Here is a 21,837-nt window from a genome sequence, read left to right as displayed (position 1 = left end):
AAGAGTATGCTCCATTGCTGTGTCATGGCCTTCTCTGCTAAACTATGTGATCTACAGCAGTCATTTCCAACCTGAGGGGAATTTCTGCTTTCGCCAGAGCGGGGGGACATGGAAAAATGGTGGAACTAATTAAACACAAACAGATTATGATTTCATCGACATACCTAGGATCATAACAGCAATAGGCCAATAGAAGAATCTGATTTTGTCTGCCAAATCTTAGCTTGGTTCAATGTGTATGGAAACATAATTGTAATAGGAAAAAAAGTGGCTACAATTACACATTTTTTTAAAATCCACTTCAATTCCACTGTATTGTACTGTACACATGAAGTCCTGATCAACCACCCGATATGTTAATTATTTATAACAGAACAGTTTTAACAATTTATTCCACCGAAAAAGTTCACCTTTAGAAAAGATATTTGGAACAGGTCAGGAGGTCAATACTGGAGCTGCACTAAATATACTCTTCAGCCATGACATAAGCATTTATTTAATGTTGTTTCTCATGTGTGTGTACTTATACATGTATAAATACATACAACATGTAAAAAACCATCTTAGAATATTTAAATAAAATGCACAGCTCCAGTAATGAACTTCACTGATAACTTACCAACATCATACAAAGACGGGGAGCACCAGATTCAGCTAAATCTCCTTGGTTTAGTTCTGTTAGATGGAGGAAAAAAAATATTTAAAGGGGTTTAAACGTTACAATATAATATAAATAATACAAATGAACAAGCAAACAACATTTTTATGAAACCAGAAGCTGAGACATAAAAAGATTTACACTTATCAGGCACATAAGTTGTTCTCTGGCTGATTGGCAAGTACATTCAAGAGACCAATCTCAAGAACATTAGTCGGCTGCCTTTTCATACCGCTCATATTAAAGTCTTAATTCCATTTAACATGTCATGTGGCCCTCCACCTCCACCACAAAAAACCACTACATTACAATGCTGGGCACAGAAACTCAGGTTGAGCAGTCTCTCTTAAGTATTATACACCGGGTTTCCGGGTTATCCGTGTCAGTCTGACTTAACATGGCTTGACTCGTGTGTCCTCTCTGCACCAGCTAATAGAGCTTAATGTGCAATTAATATTTCCCCCACAAGCTGTCTCTTCTGACTGCAGACAGGATGCTCTACCTGCAATTAGGGCCAATAAAATCTCTAAATCACCACACTCTCTATTCAGATAAGGGTCATCACTGTTAATCACAGACTGAGACTCGATAATGGTCCCTCGCTCATGCCGGGCAGATAAAACGTGAAAATTAAATGTTTTCCTGATTAAGATGCAGCGCAAGAGTCACATCTTTTAGTAAAGGGCCACGGTTCTGTTCGAGAATAGTCGTAAAAAAACAAGGAAATAATTGAGAAAATTAAGTGCATGTCTATTTTTCATTCCATTCCCGATGATCTAAGATGAAACACAGGCAGAAGACAGGGTCATTGCACACTTGAGACTTTATTGCATGCCTTTTCCAGTTCATATTCTTTCATCTCTCACACACGCACAAATGGCATCTGTGGACAACATAACATAGTCTTGAACTGACGTACCTGCTAAGCTTCCGTGGGCTCTATACAAAAAAAAAAGAAAGAAACTCATGGAGGATTAAAATAATGATTGAAACGATGAAGAAAACTCTGCCTCCTCGAGAATGATCCAATGATTATTTCAAAGGCTTGAACTCCAGTTCCACAAATCCAACCCCAGCTGAGCATTTCCCCATACATGTGTTTTTAAATATGGTAACTGTGCATATTTACATATTCCATCATCACAGCAAAACAGCTGAAGCAAAAAAATAAATAAAAAAAATTAAAACAGGACCATGAAAATAAGCTGGGGGCCCTGCCTCGGAGAACACACAGCTGGGACTGATATTGGCACTGTTAATCACATTGAGAGCTTTTATTAATTGAAAAACACTCAAGGTCAGGTTTGGACCCATTTTGTGCTTTAAACATCTTCACTTCTTTGGTGACTTTATCTTCATATAATTAACAAATGTTTATTTAGGAAGGTTAATTATGTGAGCATAGCCAAAAAGGCACCAGAAAACAAAACATGCATAAGTAATCCCACATTTAAAGCATCTGTTTGGGACCACATTAATGTAAAACACTACTCACTCTGTTGTGCAAACACAAACAAAATGTTGAGCAGCAATAACAGAAAAGTTAAAGTAACACTGTAGAGGGAAGTGCAAGCCTCGTCTCTGATGGATGGGATGATATTTCAGGGGAAGCTGCAGCACGAACGCTGCCAACAAGACAATGACATCTCCAGGGGACGTTCTCACTTTAATGGTATGTCGAAGCTGAGCAGTTAAACATCAGTGTTTGTGCCAGGTTGGGGCTGCCATGGGACCTTTGGAAGACCTCTCCACCACTATCAGCTCATCTGGGTTGTCACGCGCATTGTAATGGAACAGAAGGTCTTGGATGGCTCGCTCTTCAATCTACACAAACACAAAAAGGGACAAGAAAAATGAACGGGGAGAAAAAAAAGTCAGAGATGTTGTGGTTATCAAAACCACATTTTCATTTGTGAGGAAAAAAAAGGGAGAAAATGCTGACACAGACAGTGTAATGATAATAAGAGCATTTTACATGAAGGCAAAAAAGAAGCCGCAAGAAAAAAACGTGTGAAGGTGATGACAGAAGATTGGCTAAAACAGCTAAAGCCCAGCTACAGCTCAGAAAAAAAAACTGGAATCACTTCTAACATTTAAGTCACCTCATTTCTAATTTCACAATGTGATGTGCATGAGCTTAATGTAAGCCAGATAGGAACCAAACATTTCCACTTGGATGCTGCGTGTACAAGCTATACATTTAGTCATTTACAAGAGTGTGAGCACTAATGCACACAGACAAGATGCCCTACCTGGATGAGTGCCAGCGGCTTCTCTCGGCTGCGGATCAATGCAGCTTCCTGCTTCTTCTCTTCCTCCACGATGGAGGCAAAGGTCATGCGGGAGCAGGGGGGAGGGCTGCCCACTGCACCCAGCACCCAGGGCCTGAGGGGACAGACAGGTGACGCACATACACATACACACACACAGAGAGAAACAGATAGAGGATGGCTGTCAATGATTGTGCTGTGGTTGTGAAGGCAGCAATTCTATGTGCTTGAAAGGTTGAATCAACCACTACTGACAAGGCTCAGCGAGTGAACAGGTCACCTGGCTTTAAGATGTCTTCATTATACTGTCTGCAAAAACAAACTACAGTACAGTACTCGTTTTAGGTTTTCAAACATCAAGAAACAACATTTTACCATCACAGGATAGAGGAGTCGCTGGGCTACTGTATTAAGTTTGTGTTTCTTGGGTAAATTTGAATCAAGTCACACAGTGAACTACTGCTGTGTCTCTGTTTTTCCTATATGGCAGCCATGTCCATACTTAGAAACTGTGGCCCAATTTTATTTCCATAAATTGTCTGCGGTCCACCAACATTTTTTGTTACAACTCTGATCAACTCACAATACTATAGGATCAAGTTATTTCATAGCATAAGGCTGGGTTTGGCCATGTCACTTGACATGGTTATTTAAAGTTCTTTTAATAGTGTATAACTGTCGTGGATTATATAATTCATACTTTTTAAATTGGCCTTTTTTTTTTTACACCCTACTTTTTCTCCAGAATGCACAATAAATAATTTTGTCTTTGAATATTCACTTACTTCATGACCCATATTGATTTCCAATTACACCAGGATCATTAGCATATATTTTAAATGGCATGCAAAAGATGTCTGTATGTCTGTATGTTAAACAGAAATAATTTCTGAGGAACTGGTTGAGGCTTCATTCCGACTGTCCAAATGAATGAAAGTTAATGCAGTGTCCTAAGAAGAATAGCTGCACAATCTTGTGTGTGTGTGAGTTAAGAGAATTCACTGTGCAAGACAAGGAAATAATAAAAAAATCTAATTCCCAGTATTAGAGCGGAATCTCTTAAACCTGCCTTATAAATCTGAAAACACTGTCCCTGAAGCCAGACGTGAAGAAAAGCAAGGCTGCTGCTGCTTACTGTGCTTTGAACCTCTCCATCTTATTCAAATACCAGGAGGAACCTGAAACCTGCTCCCTGTTATGTATGATCTGCTTTGACATAAGGTCTGCCCTTATCAATTCTGATTATCATCACTTGTTTCACTAGAGTGTCTCATTCAGCTTACCATGTAGAAATCTGCTCTGCAAATTGCAGAATACAGTGTCTTTACAGAAAAGACCTGAGACAAGTGAAAAACTGAGATGCTCTAATACATCAAGTAGTTGATTTTTTTTCCCACATTAAAATCTGCATAAAATAAACATGAGAATAGTGTTATTAATACAGCTGAGAAGAGACTGTATTTTTGTGGACTGGAGTTGAACTGTATGTGTTCATGTGTATGTGCACTGTGTTTGTCCAGCTGGGGACACTGTAAAGGTCAGCGTGACCTCCATGTTGACAAGCAGGTCAGAGCAGCTGTACTGGGTCATTTAAAGCTGTTCACCTCAAAGTGACCAGAGCTCTGTCTTTCTCAATCTGTGCAACTGAGGAACTCTTCAACAAATCACCACCAACAGTCACGACGTATAAGCTGAATGATTATTAGACTTGTATGTTCACAGGGGTTAACAGTCTGAGCTAAACATTGCATTTCTATAATCCGTTTTCAGTTTTAAATTTCTTTTTTCTTTTTTAAATCAGATAAGAAATAAAAAACAATGAAATAGGATGGATAGGTGCTGTTTTGAAACGATTCCTGCAGCTTAAAAAACAAAAAATAGCTCAACAGTGCCACCAAGTGGAAGGACAGCATTTCAGAAGTTGTCCGTCTTGTTTTAGCAGCAAAAACATGTGTCTGTGCCTTAAGTGTGCATAATTATGTAAAAGTGATATATTCACCCAGCAAGTTTCTCTGGCTCACTGTTTTCACATTTGAACGTGACCCTTCTGGCAGCAGTGGTGGGAGTGACCGGTGAATTTGGAGCATCTTGGCTCTTCTGTGTTCCAGTTTGTCCCAATCTGATCAGGCGATTCTCCTCCTCGATCAGTGCCCGAAATGAACAAGAGGAGGGAGGGGACTGAGCTGCTGTTGCCCTGCAGACAAGAACATGAATTAATTAATGTGAAATGTAGATTATTATGGTTATGCCTTCGTTACTTAGACATTTATATTGGTCTCTATTGAAACACCAGTCACTTAAGTGTAAGATTGAATTGAACAATTAACATTTTTAATAAATACCATGCAGTGCCCCTGAGTGGAATCATCTACAGCAAAAAGGTTCTGTCTTTGTTACAATTCTTACACACTAGACCTGTAATTCCACACCCGAGTGACTTTTCATACCAGTGGTCTAATGATTAAGGTGCATAAAACATAAGTAATGTCCACACTTGAATTCTCAGATCATAAAGGGGGAGTTTGTATGAATGGACTGTCAATAAAAAAGTGGACATATTGTTCCACTCCATAAACACTTTTCTGAGGAGTCACTGGTCTCTATGTTATGTTCCCAATTAGAGGAAAAACGGAAGACACAGCACATAGGACACAAATGTGATTGGCAGCTGGTTCCGTCCACTAGATGTCAGATTGGAGGTCAAGTCTATCAATTTCCCATTGCAAAATGTCAATATGGCACTTGATTTCAGATCCTTATGGATGTTGCATGATGGAACATCAACTTAAAAGAGGGTGAATGACAGTAGGTCAAAGCCTGAGCAGGTCTACTTCGCCTGTATTGACACAATGGAACTTCTAGTTTCAGGTTCATACAACAACAAAAAAGAGGACAAGGAAGTTATTTAATGACAGCTGTGGATGACACTGGTCTTCATGTTTCGACCAACTCACCAGGCCTTTCCACTGCTTTTGGATGGGGTAACTGTGGGGGTTGGTTTGGATGCTGTAGACTCCACACTGGCTTCCTTGTTGGCCATGGCCAGCATCTTCCTCTGCTTCTGGGACAGTTTATTGGGAACAGGGGAGTGCTTCATGCTCGTGCTGACACCGCAAGCAGGAGGGAAAATGTGTTCATAGAGCCAAAGTAAACAGAGAGAAAAAATAATGTCCATCAATAAGAAACAGCACAGCGTTCCTTCTTCTTATGACATGTCTGGTTTCCTATCAACAAACTTGACTGGTTACTGCAAATAAAAGCTCGTTAATGAAGCAGAACTCTTGTACCTTCCAGGGCTTTTAGGAGTTGCTCCGAGTGTCAGCAGAGAGTTGGCTTCCATGTCCATGATGGTTCTCAGATCCAAGACAGGGGTTGGATGAGCGGGACTGCAGATCGTAATAATGTCGTCACACATATTAAGAAAGTAGGACATTCAGCTCAATTTTCAATAGATTTTTTGTTAACCCTGAAAGAAAGCATTTGCTTCTATCCGCAAAACTCAAAATTGGGAAGAAATAAGGTCTGTTATTAAAAATCTTTCATTTCATTCAAACCTCAAAGCCACATGCAAAATAACTCATCTCTGCCTTATGGACTTTCTGTCCTCGAGATTTTTATGGAGCAGGAGAATAATAGAAAACTGAGACTGTAAAGAAAAAAGAAAAAGATGCTAGATCAAATATATCTTACCAGGCCAGGACCTTAGGGATGATTTGTGAGGCAGATTTGGGGGGAGTTTGGAGACCATTTCTCTGTGAATTTGGGGTGCTAGGTGGAGTCTTTAGCCCCTGACTGAAAGCTTTTTCGTCCTGCAAGTGATAAACAACAAAAACCTTACTAATGAGATATTGCATTAGAATTTTCTATCCATGTCACAATGAGAATGTACTTGAGATGTGCTTGTGACAGTTTGGTTTCTTAGCACAATAATTCAATAATGTGTGACATTGGATAGTGTACGCAGAAGACTTTAGTAGTGGTCAGATAGTAACCTCAGCTCTGTCATTGAAGACCGGTGACTGAATGTCTCGAGGACTACCAAGCCCAATGCAGCTGCCCTCCGAGTCTGATGTTAGAAGCTCCTGCAGAGACTCTGTCGAGTTAGCCTTGCCTGCCTTCATCAGGCACTGGGACACTGCTGAGAGAAAAGAATACATGTTAATAAAACCATTACATCCTACATTTAAGAAACCTGGTGCTTTACTTGTTGAGCTGATAGATCTGAGATGGTGTGGTTATGCCATTTGTTTTCGAGTGTACCTGTAGCAGGTGGGCTGTGGATGATATCAGAGAGAGTGTAGCCCCCTGAGCTGTCAGATCGACGCCTTGGTTTCTTTTTAGCCTTCATCTTGGCTTTCTTTAACAAGACATCTCTGAGGAGTGACAATGATGTGCAATGAAAAGCCGATACTTTAGGAGGAACCACGTTTTAAAGGGTAAAATAGGGTTGCAAGGACTGGCAGAAATTAGTACATTTAAAATGTAATAAATGACAAGGCACTTGTGATTATTAAAAAGTCTACTCAAAAAACACATGAAGAATCAATATGGAGATAAACTGTTGTGTACCTGGATGACTGATCCACTACTGTCTCTGGTTTGGGGCTAAAAGCCAAGTCCAAATCTTCGTCTCCATACACACTGAGATCTGGAATTCCATGGTAGGGAGTGATCATTCTTTTTTGCATGGCTGGAATCTGAAAAAAACAGTGAGTCAGACGTTGCTTCATTCAGCGAGGAGGCATAGGAGCAAAAAGAACAACCGTAGCATTTGCGTTCAAGTGTGTTCATCATGGACTTCCGTACAAGTTGCTCAAGTAAACATAACAAATCAAAACCAAAAGAAAAGCATGCAAATTGTATTGTCATGGGAGGAATCATTCAGATTTGGGGAGGGGAGGGTGGGGTGGCTCACCATCCGCCTGTATTCTGAAGACAGATCCTCAAGCACCTCATCACTGAGAACATCCAGAGCTCTGACGGTAACACAGAAAAAAAAACGGAAAGACTCGGTATAAGAGAGATCAGAAACATTTTTTTATTCTCGCCTACTGGTGCATGTTTCCATAACTTCACATTGACTGGATACAAATTATTAAATTGCTGCATAACGTTTTTCTGATCCCAAACGTGGTGTAGCGGGACTAAAATACTGTATAATTACACCACCTCTCAGGTAGTTCATCTTGCCTCTCAACTTATTTACTTCTCAATTTAATCAAAATTAAAGCAATGTCTGTAAGGACAGTCCATCTGGCATAGTGCAGATCTGCCTCTGCATATGTTCCATGTTCATTAATTAGTGCCATTTTAATCATCATAGTGTGTCAGTTTTGTTCTTACAGCGTCACAAGATTCATAATCAGTTTCATGAAAATCAACACTATGGCATGGGAGTCTTAACAGATAATAAAAATTTCAAAAATATACAATTCCACTTTTTTAAATGTTGATTTATTTGTTCTAGCAACGCAATGCTTATCCATTATGATACTTTAATAAACCACTTGGAAAGTAATGACAATTGATTCTTACTTTGACTCCAACAGGGCAGCCATGTTGAGCACAATAAACTGGAGACAGGAGAGTTTGAGCTGCTCTGCGTTGTACATGGTGGCAAACTCCAGCAGCTCTGCAGCATTCTTTAGAGTCACTACGAAAGAAATGAAAGAGGTTGAATTAACAACTCAGGACAATTTATCTTTTTCCATATCTCTAATTTGGACAATCATGCTACATTCACATTATAAGGAGAAAGGTAATATATCCATAAAGTCCATGTTGAGTCGGTTTACCTTGACCTTCAAAAATATCAAATCTGTCAAAATGGAGCTACATGGCATGAGTGCAGCATTTGAACAGAAAAAGAAAACAGAGTCCGTAATAGACAAACAAACGAATAAACCTACAATTCTCAGTGATGACGACCTCGCAAATTTCCTTCAGTCGTGTTATAAGCAGCTGGTCAGCCACAACCAGTACACTGCAGAGAAACTCTACATTCAATGACTCTGTAGGGCAAAGGAAGAAACAAGTACTGTTAACAGTGCCCTTTTACTATGCACATCAGTCTAGTAACACCAACTTAAAAAAAAAAACTTGTGGGGAAGCTACCTTTAATGGAAGGAGACTCATCTGTGTAGATGTACTCGAGAATGACCTGCAGAATCTCTGAAGCGATAGGCATTTCCAGAGCATTACAGGATGTGGCCTAAAGAGGGGGTGCAAAACATCTGTATTCACTACCATAGAATAGTTTTAATAGGTTTATATCAGTACAGCAAAATGTGGCATACCTCAATCCAGGGGTTTCCAAGCATACTGTTGAAATATTCTGCATAGAAAAAAAGCATGAAAAATTAATACACTGCTTCTTGTTTTCCTTTTTGGAAAGCAGCTAAACAAGATTAAGTTAAAATCGTACGATATAAACAACGTATGTGAATATGAACGTCTATAAACATGTAAATGTAAATATGTTTTCTGCATGAATCTTTCATTGACTTCCCAGAGCACAGTTTGTACTTAAAGCCTTGAGTGTATGGAGGAATGCCTCTGTTATATAAAAATGCACAATTATTACAAATTATATTATTTTTCAACTAATCATGATGGTGATTTCAATTATAGTCAAAATAATTGTGATTCTCATTTAGGCCTTATTTGTGCAGCCCTAGTTAAAATATCAATTTCATTTTAAGTATTTCAAGTTAAATACATTACATTATTAAGAGGATATAGATACATTATAGTAGTATTGCTGCAAAAGAAATGAATGTCAGGTTATAGGTTCATGCTCAACACAAGATTATAGGAGCCAAAATGGCACATGAGCTAACCTGCTGAATAATGTTTATGTAAAATAACCTGTAGTTCCATTTTTGAATTAACATTTATTATTAGCAACTATGTGTTTCTTCATGATGACATATCAGCACATTATCTTACCTAGTCTTGCACAGAGGACACTTTTGTGACAAGGAAACTCTTTGCCATCTTCAGATTTCAGAGTAACATCACACAGGTAGGAGCTGTGGAAACAAAAAGTGATAGAATTTTATCAGGAAAATGTACACCATGATATCAAATGCGTTGTTTACAATATCATTAAAATCTACAACTGCTGATATACACTCATACACCCACCATTTCTTCTGGCAGAATTTGAATTTGTTGCCAGTTTTCTTATTGGTGACATTGATTGTTCCATGTTGATATTTTACTGCATCAAGTCTGTCAAGGACAAAATATAACATGATAAATGACAAATGAAACAAGATGTTATATTACCTGAAGGTTTAGAGCTTGCTTGGGTTTCTTACCGTGCGGCCAGGCTCCCCAGGCCGAGCTTCTTTGCAACACCCTGCAAGGTTTTCACAGGGTTGGCTCCTCCTCCTTCGTTGGCGCCGGCCTTATCACCTTTGCCTCCTTTACTCTTCTTGCCAGGCTTGGATCCCTTGCTCTTGGTCTTGTCACCATCTCCATTGGTTGCAGTAGGAAGGGAGCGATACACCTCAAGAGCTGAACAACTGCTCAGGCCCAAGTCCTGCAGGCTACTGATAAGCCTCTCCTGTTCAGAATCCTAGCCAAGACAAAAGAGAGAGTAGGGCTGTCTTCATAAAATAACCACAGCGGAGTCTGCTGTAACAGTTAATCACAGCTCATTGTGTAGAGTGAAGAAACAATATTGACACATAATATAAGTTGGTGAATAAAACCTCAGAATTATTCCTCCTCACCTGGTTATGTGCTGTCAAGGCACCTGAAACTCTTGGACGCGTCCCATGCACCAGAAGCTCACAGGAGTCGGTGTAGATGAAGTTGAGGGCATATTCCAGCATGTCGGGTGGGATTTTTTCAAAAATGAGTAGGCTGCAGCCTACTGCATCTTCACTCTTCTTCAGATCTGTATCAAGTTCCTCATCAACCATACAGTTTGTGGACATGAACTGCTTCCGGAAAAACTCCGACCTCATGGATAAGATGTACTTGTGAGCTGGGAAGGTGCGATTACCGGCCTGAAGCGTCACATCATGGATGCTGTCCATTTCATCTGCCTCTTCCAGAAGGCTCCGGAAGTTTTGGAAAAAGGATGATGGAGAAATGCTGGGAATCTCATACAAGCTGGATTAAAGACACAGGGTGGACAATGGAAATCAATGCACAATAATGATTCTATGTCAATAGAGCCCATGCTTGAAAAACAAATAACAATGTAGTGTGTAATATCAACAGGGTAGAAGTGTTAAGACAATTTAACAAAAATTGTGATCAATCTTCCAATGTTTTCGGTGAAGTTCGACAAAAGAATATGGAAATAAGTAATTATGAGTGATAAGTGATTGTCCAGTATACATTTTCTCTTGGAAGACTGCAAGTTACCACCACTAGATGGCAGAGTTAGTTGAGAAATTGTGTGTTCTTTATCTACTGGAAATTTTCTAGTTGGCTGTTTCAACCATATTTTTTTTTTTAAACCATACAGCACAGTTAGGCAAAAGGATACAGCCAGTCCAACTTCAGATTACAATACAAAAATGTTTTATCTTTTTACCTTAGTGTGGGTGATGATGTATGACAAACTTAACTAAACTTAGATAATAATTTAGCCTCATCTATACACTAATTGATGAAGTTGGATGTCTGTCTGCCTATTAAAACTCACCTTATGATTGATTTACGGCATTTACATAATTTTTTGTTGCCTTTTTTTATCTTACAGCTGAGACTGGATAAGGGAAAATATTTATAATAAGTCTGCACTTTACAGTTAACATGCATAATTGGTCTCACAATGTCACTTTCGGCCAAATTCTGCAGACATAAACATAAGTACATGAGGGGAAGCAGTTAATTTTCTTCATCAAGAAACATATCCCACCCAGGCTTTTAGCAGGATGCCCTAAAGACGCCCTATTTTCCCCCTTGTAAACACCGAAATGATGTTGTGATGACGCTTAGAGTCTGTCTAGGATCAGTTTGGAACACCACAAGATTCCAAAAAGATGCGAGTACACGGTGGAACAGCACCTTTTAAATGCTGGAAAGTCTCTTTGCGCAAAAGCAAAACTTATGAACTCCCCGCAACACTCTCTTCTCTCTCTCTTTGAGCAGTTAACTAAAGAGATCAGCTCATCTGATGCATCTGTTATTCCCTTAATTATAGCGCTAAAAGGTCTTCTACAGAAAGAATGAGACCACGGAGTGAAAACAATAAAAAGTGCGCTCTTGAGAATCTGTCAACACGTTTTACTAAGATCTACTCAGATCCCCTCTATTTCATCTCGACTGTACTCGATCCTTGTCATAGAGATCACTATGTATGTGTCATATATGGATGTGGGATAAAACTGCGCATAGAGAAATTATCCATTCTGCGTTGGATACAAAGGGTCCACTTACAGCGGCGCACAATGCAGGAGAGAGAAGAGCAGAGTCAGCAGGGGCGGTGCGCAGAAAAAAAAGGCCCGCACCAAATGAGGGGCACCCTCTATAATTGCAATGCCTTGACTAGTGATGTCAGTACACACAATCCCAGCCATAACAACAAAATTAGACTAAAAATAAATATATAAATAAAAGCTACAAAATTGGCACAATAATTAATTTCAGTTTTTTCCATTTTGAGTTACATGCCCTTACTTCATGAGTCACCATAATGGTCCTTCAAAAAGCCTCAGAATGCCCCATTTTTACCTCAAATTTTCAAAAGCCCTGCTTGCCCGGAAATGTTTTAATACATTTTTTTTTTGGGGGGGGGGGGGGGGGGTGTTTCCCGAGGGCAAGGGGACACCCTTTAAAAAAAAAATCCTAGCCAGAAGTCTGATCCCACCTTGTTTTGGGGTCAGCCTGAAGCACTCCAAAGTTTCGGCCATTCGAGTCCATGGTGACGCAGACAGCTCTGTGGACATACGGGAGTCTCTCCAAGCGGATACGCTCATATGTTGTCCCAGCATCTGAATGACCACAAACCTCTAAACTGACCTCTGTAAGAATACAAAAAACATGTAAATCAGATTAGGTAATAATAAAAATGGTCTTAATCAAACCTTTTATTTTACAAACCTGCTTTAATGAGCATATGTATATGGTTTGCCTTCATTATTACTAGCTTTGTTGGAATATGCTGCCATTTACTTTTTATTAACTTGTAATTAAGAGTATTGTTCATAGTGATTGATTCGAATCATGAGAACTTCGGCTTACTTTTGCAAAAACAACAGCAAAGTTAATTATTCAGAACATACCTTGTTCCTAAAATTCTCACCTTTCTTCTCACCAGACTTCTTATATTCTCCAGCCCACACGCCACTGAAGCCCTCACCCTCCTGAGTCACAAACATCATGCTGTTTTTGCTGAGAGCTATGTCCGACATGAAAACCTGACGCCCGTACGCCCACCGGCACTGTCTCACCGAGCTGCCAGAGCGCCAACAAAACACCTGACACAGAGGGGAACAGTATAGGAGGGAGGAAATGCATGTCTTACTCATCATTTTCCAAGACTCCATATAGCTGCAACTCTGCTTTGTATAATATAAGTTAAATAACACAAAAAGTAAAAGGAACTTCACAAAAAAAAGAAAATCATAACTCAATGATACATTATCCTGCGGTGACAACATTTCAAAACTGAGGTAAAAAGGTTAAAATTGGTTTCATTGTTTCAAAGCAGATTTATCCTATCCAATCCTTATTCATTTATACAACACTTTTAAAAACCACACGTTGTGCTGTACAGTCACATTTAGGTGAAATTAAAGAAACATTACACACACACACATTCACAACAAAGTGAAATGCACTTACCCTCCCTGCTTCATCTAATGCCAAGATGGCTGCCTTTTCCCCTCCGCCCTCATTCAGGATCTGTGGGTCCACACGGTGGTCCAGAGTGCCGCCACTGACCACAACCTTCTTAATGTTGAGCTGCCTGAACACAAGAAAACAAGGGGAAATTACATTAAAATTATGTTAGCCTCACATTGAATTTGCAATCTTAATGTTACAATAATCCATTTGTCCATTTATAAATAGAACTAGGTAAATTTAATTATCACGGCTGATTTGTAGACCATCAGAATTCAGGTAGATCTGAATTTCATAGAGACCAAGCACTGAGCTCTGTCCTTTCAAATCAACTCATATTCACAGATCAACACTATGCAAAGCAGAGATAAAGATAAACGTTTCCAATTTCCTGGCTGATTTACCCTCAGCCATCATTCACACTTTCTGATTAAGATATCAGAGGGGGTGCAGAGTGGTCAGTGGCTCTGCTGACTAACAAGATGCAGCCTTTTGTTATTTACGACTGCAAACTGAGCTGCAACAAAAAATGTGCCCACAATCATGGAGTTTCAGAGACAAGTTGCTCAAAATCAATGTCGTTTTTAACAGTTTGGGTGCTTTTTTAGATGTGTAGTAATATGAACTTAATGTATTATTAAAAAAAAAAAACATAACAGAGATGGACATGTGTTTAGAATGTTAACAGCACAGTGTGTCATTTCATGAAAGGAAATTGAAGACCAAGTCAACTTTACATTTTTGCAGTGTAATTAGATGAACTTTATTCACCTTGAAGCAATTTTCTTGCACTGGTAGTCAGCCAACAAGTAGACGTCCCCCCTCTCCGTCACCACTACTGTTGCTCCATTACTAGCTGCTGCCACAGCAATGGTAACATCTTTGTGATGCAGGGCTGATACTTGCCGTGGGGCAGTCACACACTTCTCCCCATTTGGATCCAAGAGGTAACCTGGAGATTACATCACAATTGGTATAAAATATACTGTGTAGTAATATACCACATTACCCTCAGTTAATACATTTAATACTTAAAAGAATTAATTTTTTAACTTTAAAAACAAAAAAATATTGCATAGTAATATTAGTTTGCATATCCATAAGCACACATTTACCCACAACGTGTCAGTTATATTCAATGTCTGAGGTGCATCGCCACCATAACACTGTCTGTGCTGACATTTTAATAGGGACACTTACCCAGCTGGCCTCCATTTAGCCCCATTGTATAGACAGCCTCCCTGGTCCACAGAACAGTGTGGAACCTTCCTGCTGCAACTCCAATAATTGTCCTCCCTTTCAGCATCTTGGAAAACACCTAAACAAGTAATTAAAAGTTACTTTAGTATTGTAATATATGCTAAAAAAAAACTATTTCCCAAAGTAATGACTGTGCTTAATATTAAATATTAAAAAAGAAGCTTAACTTGTATTAAACCGACAGTTACCTAATTAAATTGTTATTTTAAAAAATAAATATATTATATATGTTTTCGGCACAAACACAGTGCACTGCATGATGTCATCAGCCCTGTTGACTCCTACCTGTTTAGGGACATATGCTGAGGTAGGTGGAGGAGAAAGGCCGAGCTGGTGGAAGGTGTTGAGGCCAAAAGTGTAAACGTATCCTTCTTCTGTCAGAACCACTGTGTGGTCTTTAGCTGCTGCCACTTGTGAGCAGTGGTGGGACATGAGACCCTCTACCATCCGAGGAACCTGAGGCGAGTGATGAAAGTGACAAGGAGTAGGGAGGAAAAAAAAAACTGTTAGTAGCATTGTAAACTCAATGTCAGGCGTTTAATAGCATCAGACGGATCACTATTTTCATGTATTAAAGGAGACAGCATTGACACCGTCTTATTTTCTGCTCCTCTTTATTCATTTGCTGATTTAAGATAGCGTTACTGCTTGGGGCAGCTGTGGCCTAGTGGTTAGGGCTTCGAGCTCGAGACCGGAAGGTAGCCGGTTCAATCCCCGACCAGTCCGCAGCTGAAGTGCTGTTGAGCAAGGCACCTAACCCCCTCACTGCTCCCCGAGCGCCGCTCACTGGCATGGCAGCTCACTGCGCTGGGTTACATGTTCTACACCTCACTGTGTGCTGTGTGTGTTCACTAACTCACTGCAAAATTGAATTTCCCCTTGCGGGACTTAAAGGGTTCTTAATCTAATCTAGAGCTACTGTTGATATAAGATAAGCATTTGTGTTGGGCAATAAATACATTTTGGCTGTAAATTCTGTGTCATTAGGATGAGTTACAATGCATGCAGAATGCTGATTTAGGAGAAACATAAATGAGAATGGCTTGACATTGGTTTCTAAGTCGGTGCTCATTTTGGCCTCATATATCCTGTTGACAAATAATCAACATCGTGTGCAGAGAGGAAGCCATGGTCTGCTTCACTATTTAATAGACTCCCATAATCTCCACATTAAGTATCCCAGCCATCAGGAACACCTTTCAATGTCTTTTTAGAGTCCGTAATGTGAGGCATTGTACCTAAGAGGCAACAGAAACAGTCATTTTGAAGCTTGTGCTCATGTGGCTGTGGCAAGGGAGGAGCCTTCACCTTTATCAGTTGTGCACAACATGACTGGTTGAATTGATTAATGAATGTTCAATGTCAGCAGGTCCTTTAAACTGTGACATGTAAGCAAACACAGGTCAAAGGAGTCAATATATTTTGACGTGCATTGTCATGAGTAAGTCATTCCAGACACTGAAGTAATGAACAAAAGCACAAGTATCAGTTCATTAAAATACAGATGTACTACATCTACTGATATGTTTATTTCTGGCTTTGTCTTTAATTAATCACAATTTAAAATGCATCAGTTGAACACCTTTCCTGTTGTGTCCATACTGCACTACAAGGTTGTACCAAAATGCTGCTCAATAAAGAGCCTCACCAGATAGGTATGTTCATCCCCATGGCCAAGTCGTCCTCCTTGTCCATGGCCACAGGTGAATACCTGTCCTTTCTGAGACAGGAACACAGAATGGAATTTACACAGGACCACCTGAAAGGGGAGAATAGGACATTACATGTTTTTATTGTTGCCATTGTTAGAGAATCAACCATTTTGATCTATTGGTTTGTGCTGGATAAACGCTCTTGTCATTTAATCTTTGACCTCAGAGCAGAGGCTGTGATGCATCTCTTTCCATGTCCTTTAGCCAAGCCCTCTTGTAGTGATAGTAAAACACCGTGCCAATAAAGGCCAAGGCACAAGTGGAAAAGTAAATATCATTACTAATACATTGGTCCCCTCAAGCTTTCAATGGAGCGCAGGGATGTTTCCCTAAGTATCACATTGATGTGGACATTCACACACATGCATACACACCAGTGTAGTTCATTTAATTAAAAACATGTCATTGTGGAATTAATATTTAACCTCTTGCATCTGCTGAATTAGGCTGGGATGACAAAGACCATACACTCTTCCAATGGGTCATTGTGTGGTCATGAAATCAGATCCACCCGTCCCCCACCAGGCTTTATGATATTGCCAAGCATGACAGGTTGTGCAGGTCAGACAAACATTTTAAACAGAGAGTTCAGCAATAATAGAGTCGGAAAGCATCAGATTAATGGTTTCTGACCAAATACACAAACCAGCTTTCAAATGCAAAGCGTTAAGAATAGACTTAAATGACCACTTATCTAACAGAGTCATTCTGCATTATTTTTCTCTACTATAACTAGCACTTGATGTGTACACACACACACCACTGGGGGGGTAAATGCACTGATGCCAGCAGCTATATTAATCACACTAAGAGCATCTAAATGACAAACCCATGAAACTGTAGCCTGGCTGGCACGATACGGCCATGCACGGAGTGGCTCAAAGTCACGAAATAAGAGTATATAGAAGATGACAGAGCCCATCACTCCCTGTCTGACACACAACTACTATATGCCCTATTTCACTGAAAGACATGTGTTCTATTTTTTTTATTTTAATCCCAACACCACCACCGGCCAAAACCCGATTTAAAAAATGTATGTATATATATATTATATATCTGTGGTTTCACAATAGCATGCACAATAATAAAATTGGTTCAACATAGCAAACATTTTACCAGCTGTTGATTCACCAAGTTAAGCATGAGCCATTTTAAAAAACATTTTCAAATGCTGATGTAGCCTGAGGAACAGGTAGTGTAATACATGACTCTGGGGAGTGACTGTTTTGCTGGTTTACCCAGGTGGTCTGCCTCATGTACAATACACATGAGCATTGATTTTTTTTTTTTTTCATAAAACACATGTTGCCACAGAGATGACACATGAGGCTAATACTGGTGTGAAGCACACAAGTGGGGTTTTCAGGGTAGGGAAGCCCTGCAGGGAAACTCTTATTTCCCGAGAGAATAATGGTAACACTGTTGTTAGCCTACCTGCTTGATGTAAACTCCAGTCCTGGCAAACACATCCACAAGCTCAGGGTGCTGCCGGCTCTCCTGATTACCATGGCCCAGACTGAAATTAGTGTTGTTTCCCCATGTGTATACTTCAGTTGGATCTGTAGTTGGGAAGAAAACACTATTACAATTACAGACACAACCTCCACTTGAAGAGTGACGCCTGATTGATACCATGTAGCGCCAACACATTGAAAATGTGTCAAGGAGCAGAGATTACCTATTTTAAGCAGATAAAAAATGTTGCTCAACACTTGTGCTTCACATGTGACACACCTGAAGAATTTTCTGAAGACATGGACACCATCATAATTTCAACACACCACGTGATTGGAACAAAATATATTCTCCCTGTTGCTCTCTTGTTTATTTCAAAGGATGCATAGATCTCCCCTCCTTTTCTCAAGCTCCTGTTGTCTATCTGAATATCGCTACCTCTTCAGTTTAACTCAGTTATTTCATCAAACCCATTCAATTTAGAAAAGAATAACACAAGTATACAGATAAACAAGCTGACAAGAGGATATATCAGAATGATATAGGCATAAAGTAAACAAAAGAGCCGAGTGTGGTTAACCTAAAAATGACTAGAGATGCTAGAGACGGTTAGCAAAAGTGTCACGCGATTTCGTAAAAATCGGACTTCAATTAACCCACTGCCATTAAAAAAGGAATTTCACTGAAACACAGACAGAAGAACGTCATGTTGCAGAGAAATAATTAAAGCCTGAACAAATAAACCACATGTGAAGTGCATAATGAAACAGAACTAACCATCATGAGGCTTGAGAATCTTGACAAAAAAAACAAAGGTAACAGTTTCAGCGTTGAGTGTCACATTCATGTAGAGCATACCTTAAACTGAAAATGTCAAAATCTTTTCTTACCGGTTTTTTTGAACACAACATGAGATGGTCGGTCCTTCATTGTCAGGTCCAGAACAGAGAAACTCTCCTTGTCTTGAGTTGAGAGAAGCCCACCATGCTGAAAAGAAACATGGACTTCATTCACATTACTTGTTTAAACACTGAAACAAACCAAACAAATTTTGTATTTGTTGAAATTGATAAATGGCAAGGAATCACAATCAGCTTCTCTTGATATTGGACGAATCATTTAAAAAAATGTTCTTCATCATGTTGATGCTAATAACAGAATGGACAGCACATTACACAAACCATTATGTTACCTTGATTAGGGATATGAGACAGTGGATCTGTCCATAGAAGGCGCTGCGATGCAATGGGGTCCAGCCTGATTCCTTATCCTTTACCATCAGGTCAGCATTCTTATTCTCCAACAGCCACTCCAGCAGGACCTTCTTGCCCACTGAGGCAGCCATATGCAGGGCTGTGCGGCCAAACTCATCCCGCAAAGTGCCCACATTGTGACAGTATGAAGACAAGAATGCCCGCAACTGCCCATCAGAGCCACTCGTCAGAGCTGCCACAATGTTCTCAGCATGCTGCAGTGAGCGGCATTTGTGGGTGCAGTTCAGTGGTGTCAAACTCATACTGACCTTCACACTAACTTCACAATCCCTTATGTTTCACAAAGATGTTCTTACAGGGAACCACTAACTAGTGCAAATAAACTGAAAACAATATATCAGATAACAAACAAAAACACGCAAACAGAGATACTCTTTATGAGGCAAACAATGCATAAAAAAAAAAAGAAGTCAACAAAAGGTCGAGATGGTTTGGAGTGCTAGAATTGTGCTTGTGTTGAGGTTCCACTGCACCCTAGCGACCCCAGAGCCTCTGTGTGACTTGTTTCAGTCCACCATTTCGGCCAAGACGTGAACACAAACTAAGGTGCTTGCAGCATACATTGGCATTAGGATTTCAATAAATACAAAACTTCTTCTTCTGAGTTTTATACAAACATGTACATTTCAGTTTTTACAAAAATAGATTTTCCTCTATTACAAAAGGCAACAATTTCACAAAGCCCTGACTTTCTAATTCAGCAGTCCAACCATCAAACTTGAGGGGAAAGGCCCCCTTTCCCCTCAAAACACCCACTCTTCTTTTTAAAACTCCATAATTGTAGGGTGCACCTAAGGAAGAAAAGATGAGAATTTCTCAAAAATAAAATAGTGATAAAAATCAACAACATAGGCTTGTTTACACACAATCCGTAAACCTCAAGTGCTGTTCCTCGTGTTTCCTTTTATGATTTTATGTTGGTGGTTCTATTCTATTCTTTTATATTCCAAAACTACAAGTACAAAGGTCAGTTTGGCCCTGGACAGGTCGACAGTCCAGCACAGGTCAAACACTCACAGATTCGCACAGACAATTTGGAGTGTCCAATTCCACAACATGCAAACCACACAGAAAGGCAACCAGCCAAACCAGGATTCAAACTGGCAACGTTCTTTTTGAGAGTACTAGACACTATATTGCCATATGGCACCAAATCTTGGTTGTTAAATTACATTTTTGTTCTCAGTTTAACGGGAAATGGACAGACTGTGCAGTAACTGACAGACACAGAGAGATTGTATTGTACATATGATGAATATTGTATTGTAACTGGTGGGCTGTTTTGAACAGATCTCCCCTCGTCAAAGAAATATTAATCTCAAGGGACGTCCTAGTTATACAAGTGCAATATATTATAAATATAATAACAATAAATATTGAATTAACAAGAGGTTTATATAACCGGCTATTTTGACCAGATGCCATGCGCTGGTTAGCTTTTCAGTTTTAGTCCTATTCAAACCGTACTGAGCTCCGAGTATAAGAAGTAGGCCGTTAGAGTTAAATAGCCTTTAGAAGATTGACATCTCCCAAATAAGGCTATGTGTGTGGATAGCAAGCTAAACCGCTATTCCCAGTGAGAATAACCTTTCATATGCACTGTATAGCCAGATCACGGCTGGTTTAATATACAAAATGGGCACAGAAAACTATGAACTATGAATGGTATAGGTTTGAAAACATTGTTAGTTAGCGTTCGGTAATTCTACGTTAGCAGCTAGCATAACTGACACATCATCGCAAGCTAGCGTTTGTGAACATCAAATTAACGCGGCTGTCGTTTCTTACCTCCCGCTAGATGAAGAAAAAAGAGGACATGGAGAAAGTGGCATCAACGACCAACAAACACCGTGTCATTACTACAAACATGCGACACCTTACAGTTTTCTGGAGAAAAATGTGACAGTTTACTGAAGCCCTGCAAGCTAGCCAGGTCAGGAAGCCGCGTTAGTATCGAGACTTCTGATTGGTCAGTGTGTGTGCATGCTTCTCTTCTATTGGTTGATTTTTGAGGGCATTACTTGGGCTGAGTGAGTGCTGTTTTTTTCAGGGTTAGGATTTGATAATTTATTGACATACTTTAAAAAAGACAGTTAGAAAATAACAAAAATAGAAAACGAATCTAAATTATATACAAATGTATACAAATATAATCTGATACATATTTTTGGGGATTTTTATAGGAAACATTCCAAATTATCTGTGAAACATCAAAGAAGATACCTGTCCACATATAAGTGCATTCTAATGAGCACAAGATGACTATTCCCGAGGTTAAGATGCTATCGAGAGAAAGTGAAGTTGAGTCAATTTTTGTCCATGCCACAATCAAAGTGATGTGAAAGCTGCACTCAAGAACCTTGCGTGCGCTACGGTAGTTTTGTTTTATACTCAAA

At 39.6% G+C, this 21,837-nt stretch overlaps 1 protein-coding gene across 2 annotated transcripts; it reads right to left on the bottom strand.

The window, feature by feature from the left end:
- Nucleotides 1–1,542: 1,542 nt before the first annotated feature.
- ibtk (inhibitor of Bruton agammaglobulinemia tyrosine kinase) lies at nucleotides 1,543–21,368 on the bottom strand. Of its 2 annotated transcripts, none has more exons than XM_083886497.1 (29): nucleotides 21,230–21,368; nucleotides 19,360–20,232; nucleotides 19,058–19,154; nucleotides 18,147–18,271; nucleotides 16,646–16,756; nucleotides 15,283–15,453; nucleotides 14,938–15,055; nucleotides 14,509–14,689; nucleotides 13,738–13,861; nucleotides 13,196–13,370; nucleotides 12,761–12,914; nucleotides 10,668–11,052; nucleotides 10,251–10,510; nucleotides 10,075–10,161; nucleotides 9,877–9,959; nucleotides 9,225–9,262; nucleotides 9,043–9,139; nucleotides 8,838–8,939; nucleotides 8,464–8,581; nucleotides 7,844–7,904; nucleotides 7,498–7,625; nucleotides 7,189–7,301; nucleotides 6,921–7,066; nucleotides 6,619–6,737; nucleotides 6,216–6,314; nucleotides 5,883–6,032; nucleotides 4,928–5,122; nucleotides 2,911–3,043; nucleotides 1,543–2,482 (listed from the first exon to the last, which is right to left on the bottom strand). In XM_083886497.1, exons 2-29 carry the CDS (start codon nucleotides 19,681–19,683, stop codon nucleotides 2,357–2,359), a joined length of 4,020 nt encoding a protein of 1,339 aa, XP_083742623.1. In that variant the 5' UTR covers nucleotides 19,684–20,232; nucleotides 21,230–21,368; the 3' UTR covers nucleotides 1,543–2,356. The 2 variants fall into 2 exon arrangements, with proteins under 2 accessions (XP_083742623.1, XP_083742624.1); XM_083886498.1 differs by having other exon boundaries at nucleotides 6,921–7,063.
- Between the last annotated feature and the right edge of the window lie 469 nt (nucleotides 21,369–21,837).

Source organism: Microchirus variegatus (assembly GCF_963457635.1).
Source record: "Microchirus variegatus genome assembly, chromosome: 1".
Lineage (NCBI taxonomy): Eukaryota > Metazoa > Chordata > Actinopteri > Pleuronectiformes > Soleidae > Microchirus > Microchirus variegatus.
This window is presented reverse-complemented; position numbering and strand designations above follow the sequence as displayed.